Source organism: Drosophila persimilis, unplaced genomic scaffold (assembly GCF_003286085.1).
Source record: "Drosophila persimilis strain 14011-0111.01,24,50 unplaced genomic scaffold, DperRS2 tig00000000-arrow-pilon, whole genome shotgun sequence".
Classification (NCBI taxonomy): Eukaryota; Metazoa; Arthropoda; class Insecta; order Diptera; family Drosophilidae; genus Drosophila; species Drosophila persimilis.
Genome location: NW_020825288.1, coordinates 4675605 through 4700632, shown reverse-complemented (window position 1 = coordinate 4700632; position 25028 = coordinate 4675605). Strand labels below are relative to the sequence as shown.

The 25028-nt window shown below is 47.8% G+C and overlaps 1 protein-coding gene across 1 annotated transcript in view; it reads right to left on the bottom strand.

Annotated features, from left to right (window-relative positions):
- LOC6598857 (filaggrin) overlaps positions 1-25028 on the bottom strand; it is a 58404-nt gene that overhangs the window by 4605 nt on the left and 28771 nt on the right. The window contains exons 3-15 of the mRNA XM_002023708.2: positions 16805-16909; positions 16339-16463; positions 14804-14901; positions 14527-14735; positions 13578-13730; positions 12358-12530; positions 10379-10663; positions 8181-8636; positions 7721-8119; positions 7374-7658; positions 7171-7311; positions 6961-7107; positions 5366-6752 (exon numbers count right to left, since the gene is read on the bottom strand). Coding sequence (XP_002023744.2) covers positions 5366-6752; positions 6961-7107; positions 7171-7311; positions 7374-7658; positions 7721-8119; positions 8181-8636; positions 10379-10663; positions 12358-12530; positions 13578-13730; positions 14527-14735; positions 14804-14901; positions 16339-16463; positions 16805-16909 — 3963 coding nt within the window. The remainder of the gene's footprint in view (positions 1-5365; positions 6753-6960; positions 7108-7170; positions 7312-7373; positions 7659-7720; positions 8120-8180; positions 8637-10378; positions 10664-12357; positions 12531-13577; positions 13731-14526; positions 14736-14803; positions 14902-16338; positions 16464-16804; positions 16910-25028) is intronic.

Here is a 25028-nt window from a genome sequence, read left to right as displayed (position 1 = left end):
CGGGCGCAACCTGTCCCGATACACAATTTTAATTACACACAATGAAAAGCAGCGGAAAATATTCGTATAGCAACGGGAGCAACAATGCCAAATGCCAATGCTAATGGTAATGGGAACAAAAGTCCGCCTGATTGCACTCTCTGCGGAGAGGCCAGTGGCGGCAGGTCGGTGGTCGGTGGCCAGCAGCCAAACAGCTGACCAACCGCACCAAACCACGCACACAGGTGTACGAGTACGAGTACGTGGGGCTGGGGCCCAACCCAATCGACATTCGCCGTATGCCACACGCCCTGCGGTTTGCTCTTGATTGCACGGCTGATGGCATAGAGCGATTGCTTTGTTGTACCACCAGCTGTAGATGTAGCTGTATCTGCAGCAGGGGTTAGTTACCGCACATCTAGTGGGGACTGGACTTTAAATTTCCTAAAAAAAACAACAGTTTGTTCAACACGAGAGGACTTCTATGGTGTGCCTTGAATTTCGGAATTGAATGCTCCAGTCTTTGACAGCACTTTTCATATAAGTTTCAAGAAATTGCAGACAGGTATTCAAAGTGTCGGAAATTGTTAACATTTTGGGGTGAATGATGTACCAAATATCAATTATTGTCCTTTATCTATGAGATATATCCCTTTTTCTGTGTATGGTAAGGCCTCCGGTTAGTAACAAACATTGATGCATTTTAAATCTCTACTTCAGCACCCAGATACCTGTCATATTTGCAGTCATGATTGTATAGATTGGACCCCAACTTAATTTGGGCAGCAATCTCTTATTAAAGCATGTTATTGGCACTTTGTTTAACTTATAGAATTTATTATTATCTGTACACGCTTCTAGATTATTTCCATATTTAATTCCCGCCTCTAATGCTTTTATAACCGCTATGGATTAGCCTTTTTCAGGCTTAATTTAGCCATAATTTTCTCTGAGCGCTCTGGAAATATTTAGTGAGTCAGCCTGAGGGAAAGAAAGTACCAAAATTAAGCACCTTGTAATTTGCATTTATGAAATGTATGAAGCCATTCATCCGGCAGACATGTGTGGTAGCTAATCGCATTGAATCTCACTTCCTCCAGCGTTTCAGCCTCAGACTCAATACACTTAAAAGCTCATTCACTTCCGCTCAAGACACGTTCTGCCTTGGCCCATTGGATGCCTTTATGATTCGAAGTTCTTTGGCAAAAGTCACACAGATACACACAGAGGCAGAGATAGAGATAGAGAAAGACACAGACAAAATGGAAGATAAACAGGCGGGGAAACAGGGGAAAATGGCTGCCAGGTAGTGCGAGATCGACATATTCATTTGTAAATGAAATCAGACAGGTGCACAAACATACTCGAAGACCCTAAAAAGGGAACCTATGGGTATCTATGGGTTCGGGCTTGTATCTACCCTGCACTCACTGGAGATTAAAGCCTTTGTGTTGCTTCTGGCTTATGCTTTTTGTAGCCAACTACAAGTTTGTGCACACACAACTTATGTGTACAATATATATATATAGATATATTTTGTGTGTGTGCGGATGAGCATAAGGAAGGCTCAGAACTTTGTTTGATTTTCTATTAATTAAAATTGCATTCAACTTGAAAATCGTATTTGTTGCCTCACAGGAAACACACCACACAGACAGACAGACAGAAAGCAGGGAAACAGGGAAACTTATCTATTATGCCCCATGCCCCATGCCAGGGTGGGCTGTGGCACGCCCATTTCCATTCAATAATGAACTTTGAATTGTAGCCTAATGGAAACACGTACAAGATTGCTTAAACAAACTTGACGAGAAGGCAGCATTGGCCAAGGCCCAAACCAAAGGAATTTAATTAATTTTCTTCGCCCCCGTTTATGGGTGTGTATGTGGATGGGGCACGAGCACGATGGGGCATGTGTGTGTTAATTGGGCAGGGTCCCATGTTAAACACGCCCTTGGCGTGCCACCCACCCAGACAGACGCACGAGTATAGACACGCTAATGCATCAAATTGTGTGGCATAAATGTTGGCGAGTGTCAAACGCCCCCTTCATTAACACGCGGCAGCTAACGGGGAGGACAAGGCTACTCCGTTTATGGCATCCAATGTCAGGGCTCGTCCGACCTCGTCTAGCAACTGTCACCGTCAAAGATAATTATTAACTAGCAACCTTTTGGTCGCATCTGCTTAGTTCTCTTGTTTTTTTTCCAGCGCCCCGGGAGCTTCAATCCTTTTTCCCGGCCATGCATAAAACATTTGAAATATTTGTGTTTGGGAAAAAAATGTGGAAAATGCATAAAAATATAGCAGGAATGCGATGACATATGCCGCCCGTAGGCGAAAGCATACAAAAGAGCGCTTAGAGCCAGCATAAAAACAAAAAAATACGGTCGAGTGTTTTCCATTCAATCCGTCCGTCTACATTCTGCATCCTGCATAATTAAATCATCGCCGGATTCCGTGAAAATAAAAATATTATTTGTTCAAAGTTTTCGCCTTTGTTTGAAGTTTTTCTACATTTTCCGCACTATTTGTCAGGGAACAAAATGTTTTCTGCCAATAAATCAATTGGCAATCACAAATATTTTTTTATAATTATTTGTTGTAAGCCCGGTTTTTGCCCGAAGCTGTGTGAAAAGCCGGCTCCGTTATTGTTTCAACGTTACATTGTTGTCTAATGGTTTAATATTTAATGGATTTCTGCAGAAGTTGTAATAACGTTTATTGAATCGGAATTGGAATCGAAATCGGAATATATTGAATAATTTTTTCCGAATTTAAGCTTTAAATTATAGGGCATTAAAGTTGTCTGCGTCCTTTTTCTTTTGTAAATAAATCTTTGATGGAGTAGTTATGCACATGAATAATTTTCTCCTCTACTAATTTGAATTTGTTTAATCGAAGAAATACGAATTGCATCTCAGACGTTCCATTTCCATTTCCGCTTCCCATCTTTAAGATCTACTCCTGGCAAGCAATTTCCTGGCCAAATCGCTTTAAGCCAAAGCTTTGCCCAACTTTGCTGCTTTTATTGTTTGGCAATTGTGTTAATCTAACATTTGTTAGGTATTTGGCTCGCTCCGCATGGATGTGCGTGTGGTGTGGCCCGAAGGCGGCAGGACCAAGAACATGGGTCAGAACAATGGGTATAATAACAACTGCAGGCGTTTTACACAGGACGAAACCCTCATTGGAGGGTGACATCCTTTTCCTGTAACCCTTGAAACAACACCAGAGCAAATGGCAGAGACAACAACAATCGAAACTTTTGCCACATTAAATCAGTAAATTTATTGACTTAACTGCTTTTCGGGGGGCGAGCCGAGGACATGCCACGCCCTCAACCCGAGGGCACCCACAAGCCACCCACAACATTCTCCACCCATCGTCGAAGGGACATCGTTTGAGGGTTGTCAGCATTGGCGTTTGTCTCTTGGCCGCTGGCTGCGCACTTTGCCACTTTGTTGGCCTGGCCAAGATGCTGTCCATGTGTCCTGCCTCCTCTAATCTCCCATCCTTCCATCCTCCCGTATCCCCGTGTACTTGTGCTCATGTTTGGCTTGTGCCTTGCCCCTTGCTGTGCTGTCATAATTTTTGATTTGCTTGTTTTATTTGATGTCCTTGCTGATGTCGTTGCCTTTGCCAGGCGTTGCCAGGCGCTGCTTGCTTCTCTGAGTTTCAGTTTCAGTTCCAGTTCTGGGTCTCTGTCTCCGTCTCTGTCTCGGTCTGGGTCTCCTCTTCACTAAGCTGCTTCCCAGCTTAGGAAAAACAATTTTGCAAAATTTATTTTATAGCAAAATTATGCCAAACATTTCGAAAATGTTTCTATGTACTCGGTGGCTGTTGGCTGTTGTTGTTGGCCATTTGTGACACACACACAGACATAGACACATATGGCTATATCCCCTTACGCACACACACACACTTATTTCTATATATGAGAGTGGGTCGTGAGATCCAAGGAGCGGCTGCCTCTGCTGGAAGCTGGGCCAGAATTTATTTTAGAATTGTAAGTATTTTTGCTCTGGCAGCTACAAAATTTGTGCCATCAGCTTTAGTTGAAATTATTTGCCCAAAAGTTACCGCCCCACCGCCCCGCCCCATGCAGATGAAAATCTTGTCTGTTATATAAACTCGGATAATGTAGCGCAAATAGTTGCTTATTATTTATTCCCTTTTATTGCCATTCCTTCCTCCCGCACTGCCAAGGCTTCAGCCTTTTGTCTTGACTCTCTGGACTCTGGACTCTGTGGGGGGTCTTTATGGGTCTTTTACTTTTGGGTAATTTATTTGTGCGCTAAACAAAAATTAGTTGGAATATTTCAGTTGTTAATTAGGCATGCGTGAAATTGGGCAAAGTTTTGGCCATAGCATACTTTTGAGTGGAGGCAAAGTTTTTCGGCTCAAAGATCTGATTGGGGCATGTTTATGGCTGCTGCTGGTTTCCTTAAAGTTTGTACAAAACTATTCCATTGGCATTCGTGGGCCGTCTAGTCAAAGGTTCCGCCAGGACTCCCTGGAGTACGGACTATCTTTCTCACGCCTTAAATTTCAGTTAATTAAATTTCAGTCTATCCCGCAATTCAGATACCAAAACGAGTGCGGGGAGTGTGAGAGTGAGTTTATATCCATACATAGACTCGCTTTTTGATAACACAAACTCACACAGAGAGCGCGTGGGGTTAGAGGGCACTCATGAGGGAGTGTATAAGAGATAAGTGCGCTTGTAGAATGGGGACACAGACACACAAGGGGCTGGGGCTGCCGGATCTCTCTCTCTCTCTCTCTCCCCAAATGTTTACAATGAGTCTTACAAAATAATCAACATAAAAGCTTCAGTTACTTATTACACTTGCACAAAGGCGCATATACTCGTACGAGCTGAGCTTCGTTATAGAAATAGAAACCCGAAAAAAAATCACAGAAAATACAATTTTGTGCTAGAAAATTAAGTATACGTCATGCAGTCAAGAGACGACTCTTAAAACTAACTTTATATACGAATATACGAGTATGGGAGGGAGTACTTATGTGTAGAGATACTTATGGTAGCTACTATGTACGCTTCAAGTGAACTAAGTGCTCTTCTCGAATGCGATAATGCCAATAAAATACGGGATTCAATTAAAGGGAGACGCGGCGAAACACAAACTTCAACTCGAAAGAAAGGAAATACTTAAAAAGTTGGAACAACAGAACATGCAACAAAGGGGAAAAAAACAACACAAGTTCTAGGGACACAACACAACACAAGACAAGACAAGACAACAATATGAGGAAGAAGAGACAACGACAAAGACAACAACATCGCGAACGAGAACGAGAACAGCATGCGACAGGTTTACGGCTTACACGCAACATGCGACGGACCTCAAATCTTACTCACAGTTTGCTGCGTGGAGGTGACATTCGATGGGGCAACATTCTGTCCATGTTGCAGATAGACTAATGGACCGGCAGCCACCGACGACGACGAAGACGATGGCTGCCTCGATGCCATCGATTGCATCGACTGCATCGACTGCATTGACTGCGGCTGCTGTACAATGGGCGGCGTTGACGTTGACGGAGCGGCTCCTTTGTCAAACTGATAGTACATGACATCGTTGGCGGGCGCCGAACCGCCGTACAGAGGCGGTGGCGGTGGCGGCGGATCGGCTGTCTGGGAGCCAGAGATGTGATATGCGGTGGGCTGCTGCTTGGGCGATCCCCCAGGAACGCCACCAGCACCAGCCGCAGCTCCAGAGCCAGCACCCGGCCCCGACCCGGCTGGCATTTGCGGCATCTTATAGTTGTAGATGTAGGGCCGCTCGTACTCAGCCCCATGGATGTAGGACAAGAAGAGATCCGACTTGGCCGGCTGCATCCCATAGCGGCCCGATGCTGTGGCCTGCCCAGAGCGCTGACCCGGGGGACGGCTATGCCCCGAGCTGGTGACGCTGCTGCTGGCGTAGTGCAGCGGATAGCAGCTGGCATTGGCCAGTTGGCCACCGCCTCCCCCGCCCGTCAGGAGCTGGGTCTTGGTTATGCTCTGGCCGGAGAGACGTCGCGTGGGGACCCCAATGTCCGACTTGGCGTCGCGCCTCTTCACCTGCGCCGCACTCGTCGAGGGTCCCTGATAGTAGTACGGGGCCGCCGGATTGCTGGGCCATTCCACGAAGCTGCGTTGCCTGCTGAAAGCACCACCACCCCCACCAGCACCTCCGCCACCAGTTGATACCATGAGATTGCTGCTGCTGCCGCCGCCGGTGGCCACGCAGGCACCTGCCATCGATCCCGATCCCATTCCCGAGCCCCTGGCCAGGGCATTGTTCAGGCTGAACTTGTACTGGTTGTTCTCAAAGGTCGTGTAGTGGAGCAGGCGATTGGCGTGGCCAGCCGCCGGCGACTGCATCGGGTTAGTTGCGTTTGTTTGTGGATTGGGGTTGGAATTGGAATTGGGATTGGTATTGGGAGTCGTGTGACCATGGCCCGAGGAAGAGGATGCACTGTGGACCGGCGCCAGGCCGCCCGCACCGCCGCTTGTGGGATTAGTGGTCGATGAGGAGGAGGCGTATTTGTAATTGGTCTTCTGCTGTTGCTGCTGCTGCTGTTGCCGCTGCTGTTGGGCGAACAGCGAGCGCTGCTGCTGCTGTTGATTACTCACAGTCTGTTGCATGAGGCTGTTGTAGCCGCCATTCGTGCCGCCTCCGGCGCTGCCGCCCGACTTTCGATGGGATCCGCTCGAGGCGCCCGATGATTTGTTGGTGCCATAGCGTGTGCTGTCACTGGACCTAAGAATGGTGGGATGGATACAGAGGGAAAAGAGAAGGATTAGGGATGTATCGAACTGAAATGTCTGATATCGATAAAAAATCGATACACGAAATGTGGAATACGCTATCAATTAACTATTGAAATCAAATATAAGTGAATTTATACGTTTATCGCATAAAATATCGATAAATATCGATTCTTTGCAATCAACAGTTCCACACTTACCTTTCTGAAGAGTAGGCATAATCCTGATCGGCACCTAGACCCGAATCCGTGTGCTCATGTGAGACACGCAGAGCGGAGTTCTCCAATGGACTCAGATTCGAACCAGTGGGCGAGATGAAGTCACCCATGCTCATGCTAGACATCATTCTATAAAGAAAGTAAGACTCTTAATCCGAATCCTCAGAAGGACACCCCCTGGTAAACACTTACCTAACCAGTCCATTGTTGCGTTCACATTCTCGAGATGATATCGTGCTGGCCGATCGTATGGATCCGTTCTTGGGAGCATTTCCTCCCGCGCCGGCGCCACCGCCGTTACCCTCATGCGGATGCGAACTTTGGTAATAGAGCCTGAAAGGCGGCTCAACTATAAGATCCAGCCGCTATAGCTACCGGATCCTTTTTCTACTCACCCTCTGATGCGATCTACGCGAATCCTCGCCTGTCCGGCACTGGCGGAGCCACTGCCATTGGTTATGGTGTTGCCGGAGCCCGTGCTCTTGGCCCCCACGCTGCTCTTGCTGTTGCTCTTGTGGATCTTCAGATTGGAGTTGGATCGCTTTGAGGTGGTCTCCACCACTGTGTAGGGGATCTCCCGTAGCTGCTGCTCCGACATGCCCTCGGTGTCCACCAGATCGAACTGCAGATGCTTGGCCAGCTCGCTGTTCCACATGCGACTGCGCGACTCCGAAGGAGATCTATGGAAAGGAGGATCGAGGATTGGGGATCGTCTAGGGGAAGGGAGTATCTTTCCACTCACTTGTTCTTGCGATGCCTCCTTGATTTGTGGTGCGAGTGCGTGTCCGAGTGGCTGTCGTTGCTGTGCAGACTGCGGGCCACCATGCTGCTCTTGGAGACTGCCGCCTGCTGGACGGAGCTCTGGCCAAGGCTGGCCTCCGCCTGTCGTCGTTGCACCTCTCGCCACTGCGTCGTGGAGTCGATAAGCTCGGCACTTCCACTCCTCATCGAGGAGCTGCGATGTCCGGAGTAACTGCGTCCCCGGGTGCTGTCATGATCGGACCCGCCGGCCGAGTCCCGCCGATGCCTATGCGAGCGGCGGTGCTTGCGATGATGCGAGCGACCCGATCGCCCCGAACGACCTGAGCCTCGCGAGAGTTCACTCTCATTGTCGGAGGTGCGACGATGGCGATGCTTGTGTCTGGAAAGGGAAGCGTGGTTCCTCAGAGACTTTACTGCGAGGATCTCCTCTGGAGACTTACCTTCTTGTGGATCTGGAATCATTCGAGGAGTGACTCTCCACAGAGCTGGACCTGTAGCGCTGCTGCTGATGCGAGGCGGATGAGGAGCTGGCCCGCTGCTGTCGCTGGTGGTGCGACGACGAGGACGACTGCTGGTGGGGATGGTGGCTGGTGCCATGGCCATGGCTGTGGTGCCCATGATGGTGGTGATGATGCGCCGTGCTGGCCGATCTCACGGACCGCGGACTCGAGGGATTGTGGCCGAAGAGCGATCTTTGCTGCGACCTGGGCCATGGGGCACTGCGCGTGCTTCGCGGCGAGTCAGGTGTCTGGAGGTTGCCACCGCTGTTGTTGTTGTAGCTGCTGGAATTGTTGTTCTGTTGCTGCTGCTGCTGCTGGGGGGACTGCTGGTGGCAGGGTCGGATGCCCAGGCTGGTGGGAATGCTATACGTGGATCGGTAGGGGCTGTCATAGTTGCTAGATGGGGAGGGGGAGGGGGAGGATAGTCGGATAGAAGAGATGGGGGATCAGTCTCGCATTATTTTGCCATAAATTTAAATTGTTTAACATAAACGTTGATTAAAGTCTGCTCTGCGGCATTGGGGGCCATTTAGGCTGTCGGAGGAGCCAACGCTATGCAGAGGATCGCCTTAAACCCAAAGCCTGAACATCGAACTCGCATCTCCAAGTGGAACTCCAACTCCGACTCCATCTCCATCTCCATCTCCACATCCAAGATCGACACAGACAAATAATGCGCGTGTGTAAAATTGAGTAATTGCCGCACTGGCAATCAGCGGGCAATCATTTCGTACTCTCAGGAGTCGTCGCCATTTGACTTGGACTCGGATCCAGAACGTGCCTCTGAGACGGAGATGGAGATGGAGACTGCGGCCAAGACCGAGACCGAGACCGAGGCGTGCCTAGTGATTTATGCTCCCGCTTCGTTTTGGTCGTTTCGATCTCTCAGACCTCTCTGGGCAGGAGGCAACTTGATTGGCCTGTCCCGGCTGCCTGATGTTTGGGCTTCTCTTTGTTTGCAAATGATAAATGACGTGAGCTATTTGCTCATCCCAATCCCAGTTCTTCCTAGGAATTGCCAGTGCTGCTGCCTGTCCACCGATTACACAGCCAGAAACACTTTGTACGGATCGGGATCGGGATTGGGATTGGGATTGGGATTGGCTTCTATTACCTTATTTAGACCCTCACCTGAGCGTGTAATTTATGCACCAGCAGAACACTTACACTGACAGCAAACAGCAAACTGACGGCAGACAGCAGACGGCCGACAGAGTGGGAAGAAACTGCTGTCTAATTCGAAATGTGTTCTAGGATCTGTTCTATGTGTAGTGTCCTTGCTCTTCCACCACACATAAATCTCCTGCCATGACTCAATCTATCTCTCTCTCCTTCCGCTTCACTTAATCGCTGGTTCGCAACATCCTGGCAACCATTTCCGTTGCCCAGAAACTCAACTAATGGCTGGGATTTTTATTTGTCTATATAATTTGATGTGCACAACCATAAAACATTTAATAAATGTTGCGTCTAGACAATGTAACTGCCTTCAAAATGCCAACTAAATGGATTTTGAACACGAAATTCGAAACAAAAAATCGAGTGCCCCGCCACATGCAATGGGAGGCACTTGAACGAGGACAATGCCAAGGAGTCAGCCACACATACCCACACCCACACCCACACCCATCCTGTGGTTCTGTCAAACACAAACATGAAATGTATTGTAATGGGGGCAATGGGAATGATGAAGTGTTCTGGCTGCATTCCTTTCAGATTGAACCCGGCGAGACAATCGAGTGAGCCGCGCAATTGGATGCTGCCAGACACTGCTCTGCGGAGAGTTGTGTTGGCCCCCAAAAATATGTTTGAAAATTAAAAACAGATCAAAGGGAAAGGCCCTCTCGAACAGGACCCATGAGAGCTCTTCCGGCGGCGGGAGCAGCCTCTAAAAATTATTACCACAAAAAATACACACACAAAAAGCGTATCCAAAAAAAGGACAACTACGTCAAAGGAAGTAGCAGCAAGAGTAGCAGCTGCTGCATAAATGGGTAAAAAATACACTAAAAAGGCAAGTACTGGAGAGAGTACTCTCTCTGTGCATAGAGGAGGGGGAGGGGGGAGCGGGCAATGGGTAAATCAAAACTTTTGTGCATGGAATGAAAACAAATGATGGACATTCGGGGGGTACTCACTTGGAGATGTTGCCCAGACCTGGCTGTGGCAGCGGCCTGTTGCCCATGTTGATGCCTCCTCCTGCACCGCTGACGACTCCTCCGTTGCCAACGACTCCGCCTAGAAGAGCTCCGCCACCTCCACCTCCGGCTCCTCCTCCTGCTCCGTTGGTGCCTCCTCCTTTGTGGCTGTTAAAAAAGTCATCAATCACGCGTCTGGGCTGGCGCTTGGAGGGCACGCGAGTGAAGGCTGGCGGGGATCGTCCGGCGGCCAGTGCATCCTTCTCCGTTTGCTTGTCCGGGCGACTTTCGGGTTGTTTTCGGGGTGTTGTTCGGGGGTTTGGCGGGGGGTTGGTTGTGGCAGACATGCGAGTGGCGAGTGTTGAGTGTTGAGTGTTGGGCACAACATAAAAGTAGGCATAAAGGCGTCCGAAAATATTAACAACACAAATGGTAAAAAACGGCCAAAAAACGTAAGCCAAAGGCAGGCGCAAGGGAAGACTTGCTCTTGATGGTCCCGGCTAATAATGAACAGTGAACCATAAAAAGGTTGTAAACCAGAAGCAGCCAAAAGAATAAAAACGAAGAAAAACTTTCATTTGTTTCACAAATTAAAAACGCCAAGGCCCTTCCTTGGTTCTCCCTCCGTCGTAAAATGGGAGTCCGAGCCAGAACCAGAAATTTTCGTCTATTTTTTTTGGCTAGAACTTTCCCTACGATACACTTATACTACACCACACCACATACTCTCTCTGCTGTTGGCCAAGTTAATAGTTTCGTGGCCACGTGAACTCGATTTGGGGGCAAGAAAGTTTAGCGCAGCAACTAAATGGTCAGCCGCAGTCACCGCAAATGTCTGTCATAAACATGAAGCCAGGACTTACTTGCCTCCAGCTCCAGTTCCAGTTCCAGGCCCAGACCCCCATTCGAAGCCCAATCCCCTGCCACATTCGTCATGCACAATTTGCCTTGCATTTGGCCAGCCCCTGTGCCCTCCTGTGCTGTCCTTTCCTGCCGTGGTTTAGAGCCGCATTTCACAGAAAGTCATTAGTGGGCTTTGCACTCGAGTTGCTTTTCGGCCGAATGCCTGCTGGCCCTTGCCCCGTACCTTGCGCCTTGCAAGGCCTCCTAGATCCGACATTTTTATTGGACTTCCAATTAGTTGACCATCCAGCGATGGCGTAAAGTTGATCTATGTATGCTGGCCTCCACTCCTGCCTACCCTGCTTCTGTTTGGGGCAGAGATGATTTCTAATTGGAGCTGCATGAAATTCGAGGAGCCCAACACATGCGAACTTGCTTCATTTTCTCTCTTTCAAAGGAAAACTGAAAGTAACCTGGGAGTAACAATCGACCAAGTGGTTATACCCTGGAGCTGGTCGTTGGAAAGGGAATGTCCAATTAAGGCAAAAGATTTCAGCAAACGGAATATCAGACGGCATTTCATAGGCATATTATTCTCCTACATCAGTCGGAAAAGTCACTCAGACTACATTTCTATACCCTTTAACCTAAGCCTAAGCCTGCTTTCATTACACTAATAAGTATCAGCAGAAGCCCCCCTTTCGATAGCCCCATCTTTTGATCCTCTTGAGAACCAGTGCCCCGTCCATGCGGCAGGTCATCTGTACGAGTATGCAGCTGCCACGAAATCCACTTGAGCTCTGCCTCTTAATGAGCTAATCACATGAGATGCACTCGAGGCTAGTCGAGTGTTTGGTCCATTGGAATTTGTTACGTCTTAATTGGCTGCGCTTTTGGGTTTCGGCCAATAAATTAGGCAGCATACTCGTACCACCGCCAGAGTCCAGCTCGGAGCTGACATGGTTATGGTTTCTTTGGATTTAACAACTTTATCTAATGGCCATGCCATGACGAGGGCGGAGCACATGACTGCACCCACTTGTCGGGCCGCAATACTTCCGGCATATATATCATCAGAAGGAACTCTGTGCGCTGTGTGCTGTGCCTGTGAAGGTACGGTGCGGTACGGTACTCACCTGTGCCTGAAGCGCGATCCCAGTTGGAACAAATCGGTTGCATGCGACTGGGAGCTGGGCAGCGGGGCGACGCGCACCTGCCTGAAGAACGCATGGTGTTCCACGCAGCATCTCCACAAGTGTTTGCACGCCGATTTGCGAGGCGTCTCGAAGCCGTAAGTGCTGAGCTCATTCTGTGGAGGAGGAGCAGAGGGAGGAGGAGGATGCGGGAAATGCAGTGTGTGATAAGCGGAAAAGTCAAGTCACGACGATGGGCCATGGGTGCGATGGGAGCGACGATGCCGACAAAAGAGTCCAAAGAGTCGAGTCGAGTCGGTTGCCAAGTGAAGGCAAAAGGCAAATTGAGTGAATGAATGCCTCAGCAAAAGTTGCTTCCACTCGTTCCTACCACTCAATGGTTCTTCCCCTTTGCAGAATGTAAAGTGTGAATTCTCCCCCCCAAAAAAAAACCCGTCCAACAAAAATCAAGTCGAAAAAGAAAAACGTTAAAGTTTCGCCTTTTGTGCGCGTCAACTGGCTGCAAAAAGTTTTTTGATTATCAAAGCGTTAACACCCGAAAGTGTACAAGTTTCAGAAGCTGCCCCATTCGGTGTCTTCTATCTTCTATCGCCGCTGCCAGAGCACCAAGCAGCTACTTGTTGGCTAACGAGTCTTCTAGCACTTTACTCCGCTCCTGGCGCCACTTGATGCCGCTGACAGCCAAAAAGTTGTCGCCCAAAAGGCAGGAACGTGGACACAAAGAAATTGGCGACACTGCAAAATGGGAAATAAGAAATTGAAAACAGCTGCGAGATGTGATGGAGAAGCTGGGATACCCTATAGCGATCGCTTGAATGCTGATTAATGGGCAATTCTATAAGGAAATGATTGATTGATCACTTGACAGATATTTATGATAATTCTATAACATATCCATAGGGTTTGGTAAACGCTGCTAATGCATCTTTGAAGCTTTAGTGTTCCCAGATAAATCCTATCCCATCTAATCCCTCGTTGAACCCAAGGATAACTGCCATTCGAGCACTACCCTTTTTCCATTCCACTCTTTATACGAACTGCAAACTGTATGAAGCACTTGTCGGCCAACAAATTTATGACCAAGATGGGGGGATCTGCATCGTCAATTGTGGCCATTGTCGCCCTACCCCCCAGTCCGGCTTTCCCATTCGCGCCCATGGCCTTCGTCTCCATTGTCGCGTTCGGGTGCGTGAAAAATTTACATTTTTATCGCTTATCCTGAGCATAAAATAGCGTCCTTTATAATAAACTTTGGCAATGCGCGGCCAATAGTAATGAGCCACCGTCGTCTTGTTGCGCAGCACGACAATCCCGCTCGGCGTGAGCCCCAGGAAGTACTCCACGCTGTCCTCGCCCTGTGGGAGCAAAGAGAAAGAGAATCGAGAACTTTAGTGAGAGCGAAACTTTGGCAAACAAAAGGCAGGCGCAAAAGTTTCTTTCTGGCCATTGCCAAAAAATGTGTTAACAAGAGGAAAGTTTTGCGCCCATTAGTAGCAGGCGGCATTTTTATGGATACGTCGAGCACCGAACGCCGAACCTCCCCGTAAGAATAACCGAAATAAATGTAATTTTAGCTGTTAATTAAATTAAAAAAGAAGGAAAGGAAAAGAAGGAAAGGGCATGGGAAGGGGTTGGGAGGAATGGTAAGGAAAATCCAAATGAAAGACGGCTGCCTGGCGCCGCTATAGTCAATGATTTGTGTCTATAAAAAAACACAAGGGCAACGATAGAGATAAGGTGGAAGGTGGGGCGGGAGGTAGGGCACATACCACAACCATGTGGAGTACAAGGGTTCATGCCACATGCCCCCCCAGACAAACACAGCTGGTGATTTATTGAGGTTTGATACCAAAGTAAAGGGCAATAAAAAATGCAAATGAAGTGCCAACTTACGCAGCACAAAACCAGGGGATCGGGCAGGGGGTTAGAGTCTCGTCTGAGACACACACACACACACACCCCAAAATCGGGGGGTTTTTTGGGGTAATCATTGCCCTCTCCCCACGTTTTGGGGTCCAGAAATGTGAGCAAATGATTTATAATATTTGCCATGAAATGAAATTAAACTTTGCATTTCCCTGCTGACCCCTTTTCCACCCGAAACCAGCTGTGGTTTTGGGGTCATGTGGGGCAGCAGTGTCTATAACTTACCAAAACGGGATGCAAATCCACGCCGTACATATCATGCCATTTGACTTTGTCCAGATAGTTCAGCTCGGCACTGGATGGGGACATGCCCTTGAGCTGCTGGTGCAGCTCCGAGACTCGCGTCTCCAGCTCGTTGCTTTGGTTGGGCAGCAGCCGGAACTCGGAGACGTAGCCCTTGGAGTGGCGTCGCTGATCGTAGTCTCCCAGCTCGGCTGTGAATGATTTATAATATATCAAAGATGCTCCTCTTCTGACAAACGAGTGTGTCTTTCCCACTTACATTGGACCACAAAGGCACCCAGCTCGGCGGCCAGTTCAAAGGCCACTGGCAGTCGTCCCTGAAGTACATCCTGTTTGACTTGCAGAAAAAGTTGGTATCTGAAAATTGACAAATTTCATTAGTCAAAGGATGAAGGAACAAGTTAACAAGCTGACAAACAAATCCTTGGGCATAAAATTTGTTGATAATCCCCCCGCTGCCACCCTATTCCATCGATGTTTGTCCAAGGCAAACACAACCGGAAAACTTGTTGACTTTTTGGGCGTAACATCAAAATCATGAAGCAAATAAACAACAGACGGAACTAGTCACAAAAACAAGAACCACAACAGGATACAGAAATGTTGCAAAGGGATGGGCAGGGCAGGGTGTGCTGTGTATCATATTTCACAATTATTTGCCAAGGCCTGAGTTTCAAGTTGATGTTTGCCTTAATCCTTTTCGGTCTAGCCGGCTGCTGTCCTTGTTTGACTCTCTGATAGGGGAGGACTAATATCCCTCTATTTATCCATTGGAATTTTCAACTTTGTCGCTGTCGAAAGTCAATTGCCGTTTATTGTATTGCCGCAGACTTTGTATAGCTAACATAACAAAATTCTTTGGGCCGTAGTCCCAGTCCGTAGTGCACTTCTGCCATAATGCATTCAGTGGCAATTGCATTTGCCACATGAACCCATAAACCCATGGAGCCGTGAACCCTACTTTCCCATACAGCTTTCCACTTGGCTACAAGTGCATTTCGATGCATTTATATGCGCTAATATTAGCGCAGCAGCAGCATCAGCATCAGCATCAGGGCATAGATTTTGATGATGTTTGGCCAAATGGTGGGCTCCGCTCCATCCTTCCATCCTCGACAATCCACTCGCCACTCTGCCGCCGCCGCCGCCACTGCCGCCACCGCCGCTGCTGCTGTCTCTGATGATGATTATGGGGAACGTGTCGTCGTATAAAGTGCAAATATTTGCACACACCAAATGCTTGATAAATGCAGCAATCGCCCCCAGACACCATCATCGCATCGCGCCATCGAACGATGATGAAAGCCATGACTATGTTCGTGTCCCTGTCCCTGCATTCTGTGTGCTGTCCGCCCTTTCCTATGTCCACATATCCCTTGACAGGGCTGACCAGCATAAACGCTTGCGTTTGCGACATTTGGCATTTTGCACACCAAACCACTGCCAGGGTCCATCCATGCAACATCTGCATCCCAGTGGCTGCCTCTCTTTTTCAATTGACTATTGCGTTATTTTAATTTATTTCGCTCAATGTGTGTGTGTGTGTGTGTGTGTGCATAAATGCATTAATTTCATCATGCATTATCCATTAGTTAGTCGTGGCCATGGCTCTCTCCTTAACTGCGTCTCACTCGTCCATTTGCTTCATTTATTGTTAATTGCATTATAATTATGCGTCTGTTAACAAATTAAATTTCCTCAAATTCAATTTGATGAATATCCCAGGCCACGCCAGACCAAAAGTTGCGCCACATTAAATGGTTTAAATAATTAATTTAATTGAGGCTCACTCACCTGGTGATTTCCTCCAGGAGCTTGCACGGATCGGCAGCATAGAACTTCACACCGAAATACAAGTCGTATGGATCCGATTTGGGTTTCAGTTGACGGGAGATGCGTGAGGCAGGGTCCAGCCAGTGCTGCGGGAAAATTAAGCACAGGAATAACAGAAGTTAGGGAGGTCGAATCACACAAAACCACGCACAAAACTGTGTGTGTCTGAAGGACAACCGACAGGTGCTTGAAAGCGAAATTATATAATTCGCTACCACCCCACACAGCGATGCAGAGAGAGACTCAAAGAGTTGCGACTCCCGCCTGGGGCACGGCTTTTTGTTCTCATTTCTTTAGCGCTCGTTGCGCCTGAATGAATTTCAATGAAAATGAAAATGAAAATGAATTTCAAAAACCAATATGCTTGCACAGCGGAAGTAGAAGCAGGAGTCCTGGACAACACTGCCTGCCTGTCTGCCTGCCTTACCGTTTGATTCTCCTCGTCGATATAACGTATGCCGAAGTATGAGGTCTCGATTAAATTGAGCCTGGCAAAGACGACATCCAGCAGAGCCTGGCCCGGCAAATCATCCTGAAAATAGACAAGAAAATTGCTGTTAAAACACAGGAGTATGGCTAAGGGAGAAACCAAAGGGAGGGAAGTGGATGCTGACTGGGATGAGTTGGGTCTGAGAGCAAGGAAAGCACAGACTGGGCAAAGACTGGGCAAAGACTGGGCAAAAGGCAAACACTGTGGAGACACTGGCAAACTGTTGAGCCATTGAATGGCCACAGCCATGGTCCTCGGTCCTTGGTTCTCGTCCTGTGCCCTCGTTCTCCGGTTGGCTAACTCTCTGCCTCTGCCGTCTGCCTCTGCCGACAAAAGTGAAAACTTCCCGAGTGACAATTATTCAATTGGAAAATTGCTGCCTTTTTTTCGGTGCTGCCCTGCCGCTTGTTTCTCTTTCTGTTGCCTTTGCACTTTTCTTTTGCCGTCGCTGTTTGCTGATAAAATAAAATGGAAAAATATAATAAAAAAGAAAAACAGCAAAGCACAAAATAAAACGAGGACCAAAAGCGGCCGTCGCCAAAGCAAATAAGAAAATGTTCCCTCCAAAAAGCAAAAGCCAAACAATTTATGGCAAATCGAAGTGTGGACAAAGTCGGGCAATCAACAATTTTCTGTTGGTTTAATTTAATTTGTTAAAGCTTTAAAATGCCAATTCCCTGTTTTCCCCATCTCCCTCTTTCTCTCTGTCTAGTGGCAATAATAAATTGAGTTGATTCTCTGGGGAGACGACTGCCCAACTCCTTCTGCTCGGCTCGGCTCAGGCTACCCAAAAAAAAGGTTGCCGCAGCTGCAGGACCGCAAAAAAGCGCCCAAACTATGGTCTATGGCCAGGGGCGTACTATTGTTAACCGCAAAGGCTCCTGACACACCCCTGCCCGAGTGGGTCGAGTCCGCCGGTGGGGAAGCTCCTTCATTGTCTGCCACGTGTCTCATGTGGAGCAGCTGGCGCTTCAACATGTTGGATTCTCTCTCTTTTGGTGGCTGTTTTTACACCCATTACTCAGAAAGTATCCTCAAAGAGTATAATCAATTCGTGTAGGTGTATGACACACCCTGGGGGAGTCTCTCCCAGAGTAGCTTAGCAGTAAAGAGCGAGTTTTTGTGCGGTTTTTCTGGGATGTACTCAAAGGGAAAGCAATATATATGTAGGTGGATCTGTCTCCCGGTTCACCATAAGTTCTCTCCTGAGTTCAAATAAGATCAGAGTACTATACCATATAGCTGCCATAGTAAAAATCCATCGAAGCACAAGCAAATTTGTTTCTTTATCCATTCACCCAGGGTATCAAATAATTCGACAACCATATCCATCATTCCTTCATTGTTTTTTGTTGTGGTTTCCCTCTCTTTTTTTGGCACTGACCAACAGACACTGACTTTTGCCTTTTGTTGCTGGCGTTGCCGTTGCCATTGGCATTGCTGTTGCTGTTGCTTTTCCGTTCGACCCGTTGCCATGTTTTATTTATGGTATTTTTGCCTGGTCAAAAGATCCCTTTGGGGGCCACATCCTGCACACACGACGACGACGACGACGACGATGGGCAGGGCATCGCATCCCTTTGCATGCATTCCAGTCCCAGTCCCAGTCCCAGTCCCTCTACCGTTTTACTGCTGTTGCGTCATAAACTTAATGGCTGGCAAGTGTGAACAAACTGGGATTCGGCCAGAACCGAGCCGAGCTCCGTTTTGAATTTATGTTAAGCATTTTCTGCTGACCCAACACGAAACATAAAAGGACTGGCATCGAGATGTTTAAGCTGCCTTTTGGGAATTAAAACTGCCAGAGAATTGAGTTCAAGACGAAGGCGATGGCGAGGGCGATAATCTCTATATGACAACACGTTCTCACAAAAGTTCGCTCACACTTTCGAAAGGTCAAAACGAGTTGATTTTTGCATATGCTGATGGGGCTCTCTCCAGGGACATTTTTGTATGCGGGTGTGTGTGGAAAAACTAATTGCATTTGAGTTTGAGTTGACTGCATTAGATGACAGTCGAGACGAGAGTGGAGTGCAAGGGGCAAAAGGGGCAGAGGGGGGGAGGGGAGTGACACAGTGACAGTGACAGCAGAGACTAAGTGAACGTGCTTTTGCAGTTCCTGAGCAGTCTGCTGCACTGCTATTCAATGCAGTCCCTGTGCCTGTGCCTGTCCCTGTCCCTCTCCCTCCCATGCAGTCTATGGGTGTACACCAGGACCATTCTATGTCCTGCAGTCCATAGCCATTCTGCTGCTGTCCTGCCATCCTGCTGCCTTAAATTGCATTACAAATACGTGAACGTGGGCCAAGGACATTAATACAATGGTCCGTAAAATTTCCTACACAAGAGCATGTCCATGCCCCTGTCCATGTCCTTATTGTTGTCACCAGTTCTGTGCTCTGTGTTCTGTTGTATCTTTTGTTTGTTTTTGGTGTTGTTTTATATGTTGCTGTTGTTGCAGTTGTTGTGAATGCTTTTACCATAAGACACAAGCAGAAAAGTGCATTTTAAAAATGCATAAGAACCGTGAGCGTTCATCATAATGTCGGTCTGCCGTTTACTTAGTCAAAGCTCTGACAGGACGAAGAGAGCGGAGGAGGAGCGAAGTATGCGGAGGCGGAGTTTGAGGCTAATAATGTATGTGCCCCGTAAATGGAATACTTGATGAAGGTGAGTGGCAGAGTAATATAATATCCCTTAAACATGTGCGGAAGAGAGTTTTTCCCTCCGAAAGGAGCTTCCACCATCGATCTTCATAGATTGGAATAGACACGTCGCTCCCCTTCATCGAAACTCAAACTAATAGAGAGGGACCGACGGACAGACCACCCCTACATAACAAGTTTCCACCCTAATGAACTACGCCTCATGCATGTCGAAGGCCCGAAAGCCTTTCTCCAACGTTATGGCTGAAAATCAACGTTAAAACATGTAAGGGACCGCAATGGCCGGCAATTAATCACAGAGCGAAAACGAGACAGAGCTAGCGGGCGGGGCAGGGAAAAACCCGGAAAAACTTGTGCAAACAAAAGTGTTTAAGTCCCAAAAGGTTTTTTTCCTTCAACCACTCCCTGACTCTATCTCCCTCACTCCCCGACAGAGTTCAATAAATTAGATTTCGCTTGAGCCAGAGTGAAGCGAACGAACCAATGACGTAGTAGATGATGTCTGGGGCATCAAAGGATGATGTGGATGCGGATGCGGATGCGGATAGCTGGAAGCTCGAAGCTCGAAGCTGATGCTGACAGCAGCGAAAATTGAGGAGCGGGCAACCCTGGGGTCGGATGTGGCCCAACGATGATTATGTTGATGCTAATGATGATTAGGTCTTTGGCTAAAATGTCTTAATCAAATTATGCTTACTTTGATGTTCGAAGGAGTGCTTGCTGGCTGGCTGGCTGTGTGGCTGCCTAAAGGACATCGAATCCTGGCCAAGTACACTTAATGAGCTTACATTTTTCCCTAACCAGAAGCGCCTCCACACCATTCCTGTCAGCTGTTGGCAGGCGTCGGCAGGGATAGAAGAAGTTTTTCGCCATGCAACTTAATTAGAGGAACGCCAAGTGGTAAACCGGAAAATATAGCACACATGTCTGGCCACCAGCATTCCATTCCTTTCCGTTCCATCCCCCCAAGTAGCACTGCCATCCTTTTGGGGCGACGACACTTTTTCTGTGCGGGGAAAATCCCTGCTAAAACGTAATCAACGTCTTGCCAAAACTTCAACTACGTGACTAACCCAATTCTTGCCTCTTGCGTGTGTGTGTGTGTGTGTGTGTTCGCTGAAATCTGCTGCATGTTGCCCCCAGACTTTAATATAATTAACACTTAGTTTATGTTCTCAAAGGGTTACACTTTTGCCCTTCTTCTTTTGGCATTATGTCAGCTTATTTGTTGCAATTTACAGCGGGGAAAAGCTCAGCGAAAAGGGAAAAGCCGCTGCTGCCATGAGGGTCAGGTCAGATGGTGATGCTACTCAGCATCTGGCTCTCCCCAAAGATGGTTCCATCTACCATATACATATATATATATGTATGTACGAGTGTCTGTGTCCTGGCTGCAACTCCTCTCGTCTGAGGCTCTCTTCTCCCAATTGCATTGTGCGTATAATTGCGATGCTTGGCTTAAACGTGCGCTGACCTCTGACAAACACACAGATACAACCAACACATACACAGATACAAAAAAAAAAGGAAAAACAGAGCTGCATTCGTTTGTGTTTATAACGGCATTATGAGTCTTAAGCTCAGAGCAAAAAAAAGCATTAAAAACAGCAGCACAAACAAATCTAAAACAAGAGAGAAACATACACGGAGAAGGATAGAGATAAACATAGAAAAAGAGAGAAATATACGGAGAGAAGGAGAGAAAGAAAGTCCCAGAGAGAGAGAGAGAGAGGCAGTCAATGTCACAGACAAAACGGCGACAAAATGAAAGAAAAGCAATGGCAGAGCAGAGCCAACATCGTGTTGTCGTCGTCGTCGTCGTTATGCACAAAACCCAGTCAGAGAATCCAAATGCTAAAGCAGATTTATGTCCATGCCGTCGCTCCTTTAGCCTCCTTCGTCCCCCCGTACGCGCCTCTGGGGCTCATCCCCATATTGGCGCATCTTCCACCTAACTGAAAAACACATTCAACAAACGAGATTTGCGTAATTCCTGCAGCTCAGCCTCCAAAGGTTCGTCTCCCGTCTGCGTCTCTTGTTTGCTGTTTGCTGGCTGTTCTCGCCGATGTTGTTTCTGCTGTTGTTTCGGGGAGATGCCTTTGCTGAAGGATACCCTACGAAAACAGGTGGGTATTATCGGAAATTGCTAAGGGAATAGCCAGCAATCGAAGGGGGCACAAGAAAGGAACTATGATGAAAGAAGTGCATATTGCCAATAACATATTCTTGGTACAAAAATATGAGGGGCAATCCAGAAGATGCCAGCGTCTCGTCTCTGGGAACTCTCTTGATCAAAACTACAGCCAACTCCTTGCTCCACTCCCGTAAGAGTATCCATCTGTCTGGTGCCTTCGCAAAGTGTATTTGTGCTGCTCCTTGTTCTGCAGATGCCTGCAGTTTAGAAGCGACGTCGGCTGTCTGTTTACGAGAGTTTTATTTCGCATGCCACGCCAAACGGGCACAAAGCCTGACAATGCTGCATGTGGATGTGGACGACGACGACGACGGGCTGGGTCTCAGCCTCAGCCTCTTTGACTCCGACTCTGACTCAAAATCAGCATCAGCATCAGCTTTGGAGGCATCTCCAACTTCAACTAGAGCTTCCTCCTGCCCCGTGATGCAATATGAGTTGTGTGTCGCCCGTCATCGTCACATAGCGGCACTTCTTGTACCGCCTTTCCGATCCCTCGTGTGGCATGTTTTGGCTGTTTTTTTTTTCCAGACTTTGGCAGTTCTTTGGCTCGTTCGTTGCCCCGTTGACATTTGTCGCACTCTGCTCACTTTTTTTGCAGCCTTTTCCTGCGGGATGCGCTCTCTGAGCAAAGGATAGTTTCCTTTGCTAGTGCTAATCCCAGCCCTGGGCATGGCAATCAATATGTGGCACAATGGCGGTGAAATATTGCACGTGCAACTGTTCAACATGTCTCGAGCTTTTCCGGCTGGCTGGCAGAGAGAGCTACGACTTCCGCCGCGGTGGCAACACTTGCATTTTCCGCACGCTGCACGTTGCACGCTGCACGCTGCACAGACCCTGAGCGACGTCTGTGTGGCAAATGCTGGATATATCATTGTGTTTGGCTGGCAAATATTTCTGCGCTGCTCCGCGCTTATCCTCTCGCACACAAAAAACTAAGACATGGCTCTAGACCCGGTCTCACCTTGAAATTTCTTTGGCGCTTTTGTTAGCTCTCCCATTCAAACGCTTGGGCAAACAAACAGCACAAACAGACAGACAAACAGTGCAAACAGACAGAGCCAGAGGGACAGTCGGAGGGGGGCTAACTGACAGCGACACAGGGCGCAAAAGAAGTCGAAGAAGTGAGGCTGAGGCCGAGGCTGAGGTCCCGTGGACCACCAAGTGAGTGAGTTATCTGATGGCCGTCAAGTTAGAGCTCTTTCTTGGTCTGATCTCCCACCCGTTCGTTCTGGCCACCCGCTGAACCGTCTGTCTGTCTGTCCAACCGTACGACGTTCTGTATTTGCGTTTAAAGTTTTTTTGATTGAATTGTTGCAAATTGTTTGCAAATCTATTTCGTTTGGGGCCCCGCAGCAGCAGCAGCAGCCTCGACGGCACAGCACCAATCGTACTCCTCCATTGAACAATTGGTTTTTGTCTTTGTCCGTCTGTGGCGCGGGGGCTTTTGTGGCCACGCAGATATCCAGATATCCAGAGCCAGTCTCGACTCGACTTGACACTGAGTTATGGTTCTGACAGCTGCTGCAAAAGGCAACACACACACACAGAGGAAGAGAGAGAGAGAGAGAGAGAGGGAGGGGGGAGACTCTTTTGGCCAGCTTTGGATTTCCATTCTATAGCCAGTTTTTGAGCCACAAAATTTCGCTTGCCTTTTGTTAATCCTATTACCGAACCGAAGCGCAACTTCAGCAACAGATAAAGTAATTACCCCACACAGCTGCCCCCCAAAAAAGTTCCTCAAAAAGGGAACAAGGGGATGCGGAGTCTGCTTCGCTGACTTTGGCAGAAAAAAAGGTAAAGGTTCAGACCTTTTTTTCTTTATTAATACACTTTGGACTGTGAAGGAGAGAGGTGAGGTTAACCTCGCTCTCTCTCCCAGTGTGTCTTAGCAATCAAGGGTGAAAGACAATTTCCACTCCATCTCTGAACATTTCCGTTTCGATTTTCATTCCGATTCGGTGGTCAATGTCCCGGCAGTTTCCTTTCTATATCCTCGCCTTGGCTAACATTAACATTAAGCATCAGCTAAATCCAAGCCGAGTGGGACACAGGTGTGGGTGCAACACTGAAATCTAGACGCCAGCCAGCATTTATTTAGCCATTAAACACGCTTCATGGCTTCATGGCTTTTTGCTTATTTTCATTTTCATTATCAATTGGAACGCGCGCGGACCGCGGACCGTGGGGGTAGCGGGAGGCGGATGGGGAGCTCGGTGGGGTGACTGTAAAAAAGCTTTTAACTTAATTATGTTGGCCATAAACTGCAGGTTTATTTTGGCCGTAGAAATGACGCGAGCTGCGCGCCGCTTGGCGTGTGAACACTGGACACCAGCGTTCGACTCTAATTAAATGTCGCCTGGGGGCATGGGGGCATATGACCAACATTTTGTCTATTCCACAGACCTATACTTATATTCGGATACAATTTAGAGATACATTCATGTGTGTATTTGGTATATGGCAATTTGTTTCAGTTGTGCCGCTGGGCTTGGGGGTTGTGAAGTGTTTGCTCGTGAAACACTCGAGTCCAAACCATTTTCCATTACCATTACCATTTCGGCCATGTCATTGTGTGGCCAGTATGTGAAGTGAATTGTGTATTTGGGTGAATGATTTACATAAATTCTCGAACGTTCAAACGTCCGAGCGGCCATGTGTTTGCACTGAGAGATCTGATCCGATTTCAATCCGAAATCACAGTCCCACAGTCCCTCCAGAGTAGCGCACCCTGTATTGACAGAATCAAGCGCTGGTCAAACAAAACCCACACACTATTTGGCACTCTGGCAAGTGGTGGTCAGAGCTCTGGGGCACCGTTAAGAAATAATTATATAACCACTTCAAGTGCTGCCACAGTCGCTGTCGGTCTGCTCTGCTCTGCTTGGCCGCACTTGAAGTCTTGTGAAGTCTGGGCCGTGAATTTTCGTGCCCGACCGCTGCTGCGCCCTGGCCAAATGTCATTAGCATTGTAAGCATGATAAATGACGCCACAAGACTCTAAGATTTTCTGGTCTACATATGTATGTGTGTGTATTTTTTTGAGCATGAAGTCGTCAAAAACCATTTGTCACAGTTTTGCCAGAGCTTAAGGCCGCGACAGAGGCTTTGTCAACTCCATTTTTCAAACTTTTGTCTCGAAAAACTTAAAGTTCTTGGAATATGTATGTAAAAAATTACTCGAAAACTTGAAGTTCTTTGAGTTCTGGTATGCCATCGGCATTTCTGACTATGGCAGATATCAACTTTTTAAGCGATGGAGTTTCTGTGTGTACCCGATAATTCCAAAGATCCGGGAATA